The sequence below is a fragment of the Xyrauchen texanus genome, chromosome 1, assembly GCF_025860055.1.
Source record: "Xyrauchen texanus isolate HMW12.3.18 chromosome 1, RBS_HiC_50CHRs, whole genome shotgun sequence".
NCBI lineage: Eukaryota > Metazoa > Chordata > Actinopteri > Cypriniformes > Catostomidae > Xyrauchen > Xyrauchen texanus.
In genome coordinates this window covers 52,424,208-52,437,805 of record NC_068276.1, presented here as the reverse complement: position 1 = coordinate 52,437,805, position 13,598 = coordinate 52,424,208, and the positions used below count along the sequence as shown (strand labels likewise).

At 37.1% G+C, this 13,598-nt stretch overlaps 1 protein-coding gene across 2 annotated transcripts in view; it reads right to left on the bottom strand.

The window, feature by feature from the left end:
- Window positions 1–1,551: 1,551 nt before the first annotated feature.
- Window positions 1,552–13,598, bottom strand: part of LOC127650487 (DENN domain-containing protein 4C-like) — an 84,849-nt gene continuing 72,802 nt past the window's right edge. For both annotated transcript variants that reach the window (XM_052135930.1, XM_052135939.1), the window contains exons 25-33: window positions 12,103–12,278; window positions 11,765–11,956; window positions 10,346–10,529; window positions 7,353–7,463; window positions 7,092–7,229; window positions 6,789–6,906; window positions 5,652–5,805; window positions 4,352–4,416; window positions 1,552–4,242 (exon numbers count right to left, since the gene is read on the bottom strand). In XM_052135930.1, coding sequence (XP_051991890.1) covers window positions 4,106–4,242; window positions 4,352–4,416; window positions 5,652–5,805; window positions 6,789–6,906; window positions 7,092–7,229; window positions 7,353–7,463; window positions 10,346–10,529; window positions 11,765–11,956; window positions 12,103–12,278 — 1,275 coding nt within the window. In that variant the 3' untranslated portion in view covers window positions 1,552–4,105. The remainder of the gene's footprint in view (window positions 4,243–4,351; window positions 4,417–5,651; window positions 5,806–6,788; window positions 6,907–7,091; window positions 7,230–7,352; window positions 7,464–10,345; window positions 10,530–11,764; window positions 11,957–12,102; window positions 12,279–13,598) is intronic.

Sequence of the window (13,598 nt, the reverse complement as noted above, 5' to 3'; positions counted from 1 at the left end):
ACTGAACAGCTGCATTGGCAATAACAACAGAGCAACATGTGATCCGCGCATGCGCAGACCGGATCGGACTTTCAGCTCATTCACTTATCAAGGACAGATACTTTTGTTTATTTCCCAGATCATATATACATTACAGCATTTGTCTAAGTAAATGTACACATTCTAACATAATAGCCCCATGACTATGAATGTGCTATGGTATTGTACAATGAAATCAGATTGTCATGCAATACCACAGTGAAGCTACTATGGAATTGAATAATTTGGGGGGTTCAATGCTCATGCCCAAAATGGTTTTCAAGAGGGGGGATCACCAAACTAGATAGTGCAGCCTTAAAGCCCAGGGCACCCCGGGCAGTCAAGGGCCCCCTGGTAGTCAAGAGCACCTGGGCACTGGCCCCATTGGCCTGGTCGGTAAACCGTCCCTGGCTGCTATTGTGTGCTTTTTTAAGTTACAATGTTTTGGACCCTGATGACTTGCATTGTATGGGCCTACAGAGCTGAAATATTATTTTATATATATATATATATATATATATATATATATATATATATATAGTTGTGTTCCACAGAAGAAGAAAATTATACACATCTGGGATGGCATGAGGGTCAGTAAATTATTTTTGGGTGAACTATTCCTTTAAACCAACGAAGTTTGAAAACTAAACAAATACTTATTTGTAATGCGATTTAAAACCATACTAATATCAAACCAATGAAGCGCTGTACAAAACAAACATGGTAGGCTTATCATCTCCAAAAAAACATGGAAACACCTTGTGTAATGTGGACTAAAAAATACAAGAAATATTACTGAAATATGTGTGACGTAATTTGTAATGTTTTTCAAGAAAATGTGTAGCTCATAACAGTGGTTGTTTTTCAGACAGGATATTCCTCAGGTCTAAAACAATGGTGTCTTAGAGAGTACATCATGGTGAGGCAGTCAAACATTTCCTGCTTGACCATTTTCACATCATAATTCTCACATTTTTGCAACGGTTACATCGCTGCTAAGGTACAATGTAAATACTCTTGGGAAAACACATCATGCACACATTTCCAAATTCGGTAAGGACATACAAATGCCCATGATGAAAACATATAATTTTAACCATTGTTATTTCTCTGTCCGACTTTGCCCCTTCAAAATAGTTTGTCTGCAGAACATATTACATTGAAAAAATGAAAATAAAAATAAATAAACCAGAATCCCAAATTGCAACAGAAGCATATCACAAGACCCATATTGAAATATGAACAACATATAGTGACATCTCTTCCGCAGGCTTCTATGTGAGGTTCAGACATTGTACCTCTTTGTTTTTTCATGTCAACAAGAACTTAATTGTGAATATTTTTAAACAAAAAAGTGCAATGAGTAACAGCATTCCAATATCAGGCATCAAATCTATCAATTTCTTCTCTTAAGTCCTTATTTGGGACCTCAGGCATATTGAACATTAGTCAGGTATTTACTGAACATGTGAAACAAAAATAATGCTGTAAATTCTGAACTAATAATCATACTTGATTATAGGGAAAGTATGCAAGTTATCAAGACACTTAATCCAGGGCAAAATGTATTTATTGCAGTGTGACAAATGCACTTCCACTTCACAGGATGGTAAAAGAAGACAAATTGTATCATATATGCCATTTTAAACCCCGTTTATGATTAGCTCTTATAATTTGTATCTATAACTGCAATCCTACAATTCATGGTTTAAAGACATCAAGGTACAAAGATACTCACGCATTGCTTTATGTAAGCTGACAATATCCAACTCTTACACAGCATTAGTTTAAGACCTGTGAATGTTAATCACATGATGTATATACATTTCACAAGTGTCACAACAATATATTTTTGGTTTGTCAGTATTATCCATTCTTGAGGCTAATTATACACATTTACGGTGTGAAAATAATGTAACAAACACAATTTTGTCAGGCTATATCTTGAGTTGAATTGCTACATTAGTATATTATTATAGGAATGAAATGCTTAAGCTCAACCATAGTCTGAAAAAACAACGGCAGTTATTTTGGGACTCTCAAGTCGGTCAAATCAATGTGTTTTAGTTTGTAGCCAGTAAATAAAATGATAGATAAGAAACCAGACATATTGCAGAATGAGAGCGCCGAATGGGTCACGTCGTCATTGTATGCAGTAAGGTTTCAGAACAGATATACTGGACACAGATTAAATCACTTCCTAATAAACAATAAAGCTCCAGATGATCATTCTTCAACAGTTTGATGCACATAACCTCAATAGTTCTTTTCTCTTTTAAGTGGCCAAGCAATGCAAACATACAGACTAACAATGAGACAATGGTACATCTGCTCTGCTAGGACATACAGTCTATATCTGTCCAGAACAAAAAAATGCATTGTGATATATACATACGGTATATGCTAACCTGTCTTGCTCTTGTTCTCACTGAACATTAGTTTGTATTCTAGATTTAGTGAGCTCTGGGTTAAACAGCTATTTTTGATTTGTATTCACTGTACTCTGTTGTTCTTGGGGATACAGTTGTATACATGAGCATCACACACAATAACATTATCTGGATAATGATATGACAAAATAGTAATTTGTTAATGCCAGATATTTGTTTACACTTGGATCATTTCAAGGGACTATAAACCAAGGGATAATGTTGCATTTACACTGGCTATCAAAAATACATATATTCAGTCAACTAAAATAGTAAGAATTAAAATGATAAATAAATTAAGGCAGACCAATTGCACTCTATCATGTTAATTTATTAGTAGTAAATAAATCTTCAGTTTTACAAATCCTATAAATTCTACCTTGGCTAGATAACAAGGCACAATAACTATTTCAGTTTCTTCTCTGATTTATTTTCTAATGAAAGTATCTGGAAGGTTTATACATCCTTTGGATTCACTTGTACAACGGGACTGCAAAATAGATTTTAAGACTGAGTTTTCTGCTCAGGAAATGAATGGACACTACTATCCCATAAGAATAAATCTAGGAGATTAAAAAGCAACAATAAAACAAATTAGCTATACATTCTTGCAGGACGTTCAATGGACGTTTTCTTTTCTGATGTGTAAGAGTCATTGCTGTATCCATTCAGTATGGAGAGATTACAAACTGTTCTTTTGTAAATGTGTGAAGAAAAACAAGCATGTGTATGAATGAATGAATAAATGAATGAGATAAATCACTTCATAAGTTGACTCCTAAATTCCCAATGCATTTCATGATACTCCCCCAATACATCACTAGCAAATATTAAGGTCTGGATAGTATTTTTAAGAAAAAATTCTCCAAATTCTACTACTATACATCCCTCGTAATGATTCCACCCTCTCTTTAAGACATTAGAGATGCATTCTGGAATGTTCTGGAATTAATTTGATTATCCGCTGTCACAGTATCTTATGGTGTGGTCTAGGCAATGCACACAAACATACACACATTCACAAACACACACACACACACGCACACACACACACACCGCAAACCTCTCACGATGCACTGTGACAATCATGACCCAGGTTTACCTTTATGGGCTCAGCAGAAATCTAGATCACGATCCCTCACTTTGAGAAAGGCAACAGTTCAAATATCCCAATGTAGAAAAATACATATATAAAAACACAATGCAACAATGGAGAAGAACGACAAAGCAACCATTTCTGGAAGTGCACATCGAATAAGACCATTGTCACTGTAACCTCTCCAGAACGCTGTCCCCATATACACAAGACAAGTGGGTAGGCTGAAGTTAGAAGGGCAGTGTGTTGAGAACTTCCAAAGTCTTTCTGTGTGAAGATTTTTTCACCCCACACCGAGATCATCATTTATTTCCATTGCAGTCCGAACAGAGCTTGCACAACGTCTGAAGGCCAACATGGTAAAAACGCAGTTTCTACTTGCTGTACACATTTCGTGGCATGACACATTCAGGAATTTCAGAGCAAACGAGACGATACACTTTTATTCTGGTACATTTTCTTGGGGATAGTGCACACAAACGAAACGACTGTACAAGAGTTTGTCTCCACAAATCATCATCCACTCCGTGCCTCAGAGATTCAACAGGCACTGTGGGTTAGATCAGATAAATGGGGCTCCGAAGCACTTGAGACACAATTGCACGCTTTTGCTAGGTGGTTTGTCGATGGGGGACAGGACTTTGAGCTGCTCTGTGCTGAGCTCATCGTATGCAAGACGGTATTCGCGATCAAAGGCCTCTGTGAGGGAAAAACGAAGCAGAGAAAGATTAAGAATGAATGTATGAAATCAAATCTAAATGTAACAAAAGTATATTCATATTTTTTTTGGATAGTAGTATTCACATACCAATGTCTATGTTATCCTTCCCCAAAGCAACAAGTGACAGAAACATAATTTCCCTGTAGATGCTCCTGGACATAAAGAGAAGAGGTGGTTTGAACAAAAGATATACATTTATATCTCACAAACAGTGTGCAAACGCTACTCATTTAACCTAAAACCAGATTCTGGTTTATTTATTTTTATTTTTTCAATGTAATATGTTCTGCAGACAAGCTATTTTGAAGGGGCAAAGTCGGACAGATAAATCACAATGGCTGAAAACCTTAAATATTTAAATTCACCTAGGCACTGGCAATCAAAGATAAAACAGTTCTTCAAACTAAATTGCAAATACAATAAATGAACAATACACTGTAAGGAATACTTGATAAGAAAGATATATTCACAGATGGGAATATTTTTGCTATTAAAGTAATGTTCCAGGTTAATTACAATTTATAGGAATGGTTCACCCTAAAGTGACAATTCTCTCATCATTTGCTCACCCTTATTCAGTCTCAAACTTGCATTACTTTCTGTATTCTGCAATATACAAACGAAGATATTTTGATGAAGAGGTGTTTTTGTCCGTACAATGTGGGTTCAATATGTTCATGTAGCAAAAAAGACTGCATAAAGTGAATCCATTAATTTTGTTTTAGGTTTAAGCCATGTCTTAAATGTACACACGCTTTATGCAAGTGCTCTGTGCAAGCGTTAAGCGCGAGGAAGTGTAATCAAGCTTGAAATCATGATCGCCAAGAAGGCTGCAGATTTCAAGATTTATATTGAAAAAGGAGTTACATTTTGGTCCATTTCTCACCCAAAACCAACAGCATCGGTTTAGAACACATGGATTAAAAACCAATTGAGTTTTATAGATTACATTTAGACTGCTTTTATGTTCTTTTTGGAGCTTGAAAATGTTGGACCCCATTGACTTGTATTGTGCAGACAAAAACACCTCATATCTTCATAAACATATCATTATTTGTGTTCCACAGAAGAAAGAACGTCTTAAAGAGTCTGAGAAAGCATCAAGGTGAGTAAATGACGAGAGCATTATCATTTTTGGGTGAACTATTCCTTTAAGCTCTATTAACCTCAGCTACAGATGCTGTTGATTACCATAGAAAATAGTTTCGACCTGTAGCTCCGTTTGTAAAAACAAACAAAAAAAGGCATTGACAGTAATGAACTTACAGTAGAAGTCTATGGGGCAAGCATACAGTACAATGGTTGACACAGAGACATCCATTGTAAGTGCATTTTATTAGAAAGTCTCATGACATGCAAGATCTAGCATGTTAGATGTCTGTCCTACCTCTGTCGCTTTACATCTGGCCGTTTCTTGATCTCTCTGAGGAGTAAGTTGATGGGGCCGTAAACATCGTTTGTCTGGATGTTGCGTACAATGCTGTTCAACAGAGTCCTTGTCTCTTGGTGGTCAGTGGGGGCTAGAGTTCCCTTTCTTTGCACTGCAAAACACACATGACATGTAGAGCCAGTCATTCAAGGAATTGTTGACTCAAAAAGGAAAATTCTCTAATCATTTACTCATCCTTATGCCACTCCAGATGTGTATGACTTTCTTTCATCTGCTGAACACGAATGAAGATTTTTAGAAGAATATTTCAGCTCTTTTAGTCCATACAATGCAAGTGAATGGGTGGCAAAATTTTTACCTTTTTAACCTTAATGGTATTCAAAGTGCTTTACACTGTGACTCATTCACCCATCCACACACACATTCATACACCAATGGTGGCAGCTAGCATGCCATTGGGAGCAACATGGGGTTCAGTGTCTTGCCCAAGGACACTTCGGCATGTGGAGTCGTGTGGGCCGGGAATCAAACCACCAACCCTGCGATTAGTGGCCGACCCGCTCTACCAACTGTGCCACAGCCAACATAAGGAAAAAATTAACTTGCATTGTATGGACCTACAGAGCTGAAATATTCTTCTAAAAGTCATAATTTTTGTTCTGCAGAAGAAAGAAAGTCATACCCTCATGCCATCCCAGATGTGTGAGTAAATGATGAAAGAATTTTCATTTTTGGGTAAACAATCCCTTTAACTACATAAGCATTTAATTAGAAGTTTGCAGAGAGCCTATAAACTCAACTACTATCAAATTACAGAACTCACTGAAATTATGAGACAAAGCGATCAACTATTCCTCTCTACAAACTCAAATTCGGCATCTCGTATGCAGTAGGATATTAACAAAACATTCTTGAGCTGTACATGTTAATGTTTCTCTACCCCCACTAAATTAATTGAGCATTCAAAAGTATTCAACAACACAACAGGCATAAATACTGTTTTGCTGTTACTTAGTTTCTGTACACAACAGTATAAACGGTCACACTGACCAGTGTAATAATACTGAACAATCTATAATACTGAACAAATACATAAATGTATAAAGGATGTGTGTCAACCCCTACTGTACTCACAGAAGGTCCTCCAGAGCTGATAAAGGGGCTCAGTGGGCTCCTGATGTAAGTTCACATTGTCCCACAGCAGCTGTAAATATACCAGCTTACTGTCCTGAGACAGAGATGTCTGCGGCAGCTATGGGAGGAAAACAGAGAAGTTAAGTTGAATGATTCAATGAAATTGATTCAAATGAATCGAATATTGGATTATGAACATATCCAGTAAAAAGAGCATATTTTCATGTCAAGGGTGAACGAGACACAATGGTTCATTCTGTAGGAGTAGGGGAGGGAACAGCATTGTGAATGAAGGTAACACACCTGTACTCCATTGTTGCAGTGTTCAGAGGTTAGGATGAGTCCAGGCAGAACGCTCGGTAGGTCCAAGCGGCAGAAATACCACACCAGGTTCCAGAAGATGATGGGATGTTGACTAAGGAACTTATGGGTATATATTACCTAAGAGATCATCAAAATGAATTCATTAAGAGACATTTAAAGTATATTTGTACATTTTAAGTGATTTTCCAGAAGACTCAACCCCCCCCTAAAGTTGTAAGTGAAGCTGTTGTTGTTGAATACCTGATCCCCCTCATTCTCTAATAGAGACTCCAGCTCTTTGCGCAGGACCAGTGGACTGAGATACGGCACAGAAACTGGTTTGGGGTTTGGTCTCTTTTGACCCAAAGTGTCCTGGAACATCAAAATACAGAATTAATCAAATAATTAATTATTAATATTGCTGTCTTGCTAACACGAGTTAACATGGTACACCTGTGTTGTGGATTTATGGTTCCAAATCAAAACTTTGCATATGTTTTGAGCATCTGCATATGGGTTGACTTGCTATGCCACTGCAGAAACTATATATTGGTCTGTTCCTACTGCAAAGCTTTTGTATGGGTTCAGGAGACTCTTAAAATAGTGCACAATTCTTTTGGGCTGCTTTTCTGGTACTCTTTTGTCCTTTTTGAAACTTGACAGCAGCAGCGATTCTAGGATTTCCAATCTTATGACACTATAAGATGTGTACATTTAATGTATTGCACTCTGGTGCTATATTGTCATTTTCCATAGTAAAAACACTTATAAAATTAGAAAAATAACTGAAACTGCTAAACAACATTCAAAGAATATTATTTTATTTTCCATTTATTAACAAAAATGGTGGAGCATGAAATAATTTCACATCTTCTATAGATTAAAGTTATACCAAACACCATGAAAACCTATTGTTACAATAAATGTCACATTTAGCTTGGTCGTTATTTAGTGGAGTGAATGAACTCCAGATGATGTTTCTCTAAATGTCACTTGTGAATGGAGTCTTTTGAATTCGTTCAAAAAAATAAAAATCACTCAGAAATGAGATTTTTTTATTTTATTATTAGTTTTTCACTTTTGTTCACTGACCATTTTTCAAGTCACTTTTACTCGTAATTCATCCAGCCCCTTTCATTCCTTGTTAAACTAAACGAACGGCATGATTCCTCTCCAACAGACGCTGATCCTCGTTCCTTCACGAATCCAATGGGTGAATGGGGTGTATTCGGTCAGTGGGTCAAACCAATGATATGCTCCTTCACAGCACACACTCCAATGCAACTGGTTCGTGCAGGGCTGTATACAATGAGGACAATTTCCCCCCAATGATCAGATATGGCCAGATTGTCCCCCCAATAATTTATATTCTTGTTGATGTTCTGCTGCAGTCCATAATGCACCACTGTCTAATTGTCATTAAGCTGTTGCAGGATTAAAATAATGGTTTAAAATAAAAAAAGTGTAATTTTTTGCGTGCTCAGTATTCAAACGCCACTCGTCAAAGTAATTTTACATAGCCAATCAATTTGATGAAGGCGGGACTCAAGTTTCAGAAGCTGAGCAGGAATGCTCGTGGATTATTCCAGTGCCACACATCAGCAAGCAGTTCAGGTTAAGAGTGTTAGTGTCATGTAAGATGTAAGATTTAAGTATCTAACTAAACATGCGATTATTTCAATATTTGCCCACTGATTGAAATGTTGTACCAACCAACGGTAATTTCCAAGGGTGCAAACTATTCACCATTTGGCTTAATCCGCAGTTATAAAAGAAAAATATGTCATGTAGGGTACGTGATTCGTATGTCATTCATCATTTTTAATGTGAAAACATTGACGAAGCAGTTTTCAGCATATCAGGCTTAAGACAAAGAGCAACGGTGTGCATATAGTAAAGGAATTCAGATCAGAACTAGAACATAGTAAGACCTGTGACTTGTGGCGCCCAGTGAGTTTTTATATTGCAGCAAGGACAGTCATATATTTTTAATTCAAATACTATTAGGTAATAATTTACAATCAATTTAATTAATTTTGTACTGCACTCCTTTTTGAATTTTGTACAATACTCCTACAAGTCTTCTTTTAAAAGAGACCTTGTCAGGTCTGTGCTCAAAAAATTACCACCAGTTAAAGGAGTAGTTGAACTAAAAATGGAAAATGCACTTTTACTCACTTATTTACTCTCCATTATGTTGTTCAAACCACATATTCATATGTTACATATTTTTTGGAACATAAATGTATATATTTTACAGTAAGCAGCTCTATTCCATAGAATAATAGTTTATAGTGAAGAGGAGCTGTCAAGCTTAAAAAAGGACAACTATATACAATACTATAAAGCACTATTAAGACATCATAGTCTTCATAGTAAATCATAGTATAGACAACAGTAGTCCATATGACTTCTGCACTATATTCCGAGCTTTCTGGGGCCATAAAACAGCCTTCTAATTTATGGAATATTGGGTATAATATGGTATTTTAATATTTCTTTCTCTTTCTCTCTGGACCTTATCAGGAGTGGTTAATATGAACGGCTTTTGTATGGAAAAGAGCAGCGTTAGGATTCTTAAAGAAAACGTTGAATTAAGATTTTACTGGAGGAAAAACACAAAGAGGGACAAGTTGAGGGCAGTAAATCACTTTGTGTATTTTCTTTTTGCTTGCCAGCTTGTCATGGCAATTTACTGATACATCAGTGATCAAATTTTGGGCCTTTATCACATTTATTTTTCCAGAAAAATTGCATTCAGCGTTGTTACTCGTTCCTATTTTAATGGTCCAAAGAGGACCATTATATTTGTGACCTCAACACCCACGACCCCACCCCCAAAATAGTTTGGTCCCCCACAATGTTCAAGACATAATTACAGCCTTGGGTTCGAGCTATATTCAGCCTTTACAAGTGGAGTGCTGAGCTGCCGCTGTTTAAAAGGTCTGCATGCTGATTGCATAGTCACAGATTTTTAGGGGGGCTACAACTAATTTTAGCGGGCCAGAAGCCCTCCTAAATAGAGTCTAGCAACACCTATGCTTGGCAGTGACTAGTCATACTTTCATACAATTTTTCAGAAAATTATGAAAGATTTTTTTTGGTTAAACTAATCCTCTAAGACTTAGCTACTGTATGTTCAATTTTATTTGATAAGATATTATTTATGCTTTACAGTAAGACCAAAAAAAAAAAAAAAGCATTCAAGTTGCTTGAAATGATCACATTAAAATGAAAAGCTCAAGATCTCTTACCGCCACCTCTAGCAGGCTGGTGGGCAGACTGGTGGTGGATATACCGTGACTGGGCCACTGTGTGCAGTCCAGGCTCTGCAGAGGGCCACCCGCACTGTTACTGCGAGTCAAAGAGGTGTTGCGCTTCTCAGCATGCCTCTCCAGTAGACCCAGGGGGTGTGAATGCACTGGCTCTGGCACAAGACTGTAGAGAAAAGTCAGATTTCATATGTAATGTGAGATTCATAGTAGTTAGCCAAAAACAGTCATCTCTGCACTACTTGCAAAGAAGCCTTTATAACCTTTATAACGGCAATGTTTAACCTCTATGTTTCTGTGTTGTGAGATCAGTCAAGCTCAGCAGGAGATTTAAGTGCAAGTGGATGACTCACCATCTATGGCTCTAACTCAACACAGATCACACTGTGGTCAATGTTTAGCACAGGCTCTTGTCTTCAAAATCAAGCCTTCAATTTTTAAAGGTGAATTGTTTAATTTCTGTGCCTCTATCATCACCAAGCAGAATTGCACAAAACTCTATCCCCCACCTGCCATTGGTGGGACAAACAGATTGTATCACTCCCAACTGTCATTGGGTCAAATCAGTGTTGCTGTGTCGGGCTGGTCAGGATGCTCAAACAAGCAATGCTTAGATAGCGGCACAGTGTTTACACTTTTTTGGGAAGTCAATCTGCAAATGGCTTGCTTTTACAGTAGTTGTCTCTGCATATTCAAGGGATAGTTCACCTAAAAACCTAAATTCCCATCCTAGATGTGTATGAATTTCTTTCTTCTGCAGAACACAAATTAAGATTTTTAGAAGGATATTTTTACTCTGTAGTTCCATACAATGCAAGTGAATGGTGACCAGAACTTTGAATCTTCAAAAAGCATATAAAGGCAGCATAAAAGTAATCCAGAAGCGATTTGATAGGTGTGGCACAGAAACAGATCAATATCTATGTCCTTTATTAATCTCCATTTTTGAGCAGCCCCAACCAGTAGGTGGCGAAATGATCAAAGAATGTGAATCGGCAAAAAACAAAAGAATGTGGAAGTGAAAGTGGAGATTTATAGTAAAAAAGGACATAAATATTGATCTGTGGATTTAACCACTAGAGTCATATGGATTACTTAAATGCTGCCTTTATATGCTTTTTGGAGATTCAAAGTTCTGGCCACCATTCACTTGCATTGTAAGGACCTACAGAGCTGATATATTCTTCTGAAAACCTTCTTTTGTGATCTAAAAAAGAAAGAAAGTCACACAGATGGCATGGCATGAGGGTGAGTAAATAATTTCATTAATTTTCATTTTTGGGTGAACTATCCCTTTAAGATGGCATTGGAGAAAGTATTTTAACATAAAAAAAATCCACGCATCACCTCTAATTATACGTTATTATAAATGAATATATTTCTTAGATTCTGGTTGCATACATCTTGGAATTTCCAGATTGAGAAACGGTTATCTCAACAGAACCCTCGCCATCCTCAGGCGATTCAGGGCAGCTCATGAGGTCAGGAGGGTCACTAAGACTGCCCACTTTGACCTCTGAGGAACCAGAGGTGGCCGGTTGAGTGCTGGAGCTGTGTATACTGTCTCCTGATGTGCTCGACTTCAAATAGAAGCTGAAAACCAAATGTATAAAGGGGCAGTCAATATTTCTCTCTGTTTATTCAAATAGCAAAGATGTTTATCAGTCAAAATATGCAATATACAGTATATTAAATGGCCCATGGGCATGCTTTCAGATACTAAATCTTGAGTAACTCACCCTGGTGTGGTACGCAGGTCATTGAACTCTACGTGGAGCAGAGGGAGGAAAGAAATCTGACAGAACGGACAGGTGGAGTTGAGGTTGGAATCATCTGCCATCCAGCCTGCCATGATCTCCTCGTCATACACCAGAGCCTCACATGAACGACACTGAGAGCAGCTCGACATGAGGACCTGAGGATGAGACCACAAAACTGAGGTTCACTTTCTGAAAGAAACATGACAGACTTAAGAACTACACAGATGGGATTTGCTTTCCAAATGTTTGAGTAACATTTATTAACTAAGGACGACTGTCATTTAAAGGTGCAGTCAGTAATTTTTTCCCCATTAAAAAGGTTTTGCTCCTAAATAAATAAATTGTTAATTTTGATACAAATGTATCAAATCATGACCGCTCACATGAGATGAGGACTAGCCATATCAGTAACCTTAAAAAAGCAGTTTAATTCTATATGGAGCAGGGGCACCTTCATGGTGACTGCCATTTTAGAGTCACATGACCAGCTGAATACTACTCGTTTAATCTCAGCATCCTTCTTGTTATTGGACACTTTCACTCTTGGATTAAATTAATCATGGCTGACTGTGAATAGTGAATTTCTACAATAGCATCTGTAACTGAAAACTATTGATTTTGAATGATGCTGCATCCACACCACTAGATGTCATTGTAAGTCCAAGATGACACAAGCAAAAGTTACTGAGTGTACCTTTAATATACTGATTGGGATGGTATTGTGATCTCTGTAGATTATCATAAAATAAAGGTGTCCATCTGAAAGTTGATGTTACAGAAACCCTATCTAGAAACCCACTGAAATACAGAAGATTTGCTTCTGTGAGTTAATAAGGGAAGGAATTAATTATGTTGAGGTTCAACCTGATGATGCTACTACAGTAGCCAATCTGAGTGGTCCATGATCATACTCACTTCTTTGATTTAATTCTCTTTTTATGTTCAATAGGATGCCAGCAGTTCTTAAACTATTAACTTTCAGTTATTTTATCAAGAAAGTTGGCAAATAGGTGCACTAGGCACTGCAATGGCATATTTAGCTTTATGTTCAGTATTCAACAAAGGACAAAATAATGATGCATTGTGATAAAAAACAGCAATCACAGACATTTCTATCCAGATCGAATCATAGTCTAGAGGAAAAACATTAGTTAATGCACTCTGTCATTTTTATTATGGCTGTGTGAGAAAAACAGACATGTTCAATTTGGACGTGATTAAAATAAATAAAAAGTCTAGTTCCAGCCGAATAGGACTACACACTACTTTATATTAAAGCCCTGTTCATACATGCAGCAATTATTTGATTAATTTTCAGTGAGAGCTGGCGACATGAGTGACAGCGACCGTTGGCAACTAGATGTGGGCGTGTCCAGCAATATCAGAAATGTCAGAAAATGTGTACTTTATGCAAATGAGGTTTGCCAACTACCAATGAGAGAGAAGACGTTCTTCATCTCATATGAGCTAATGCA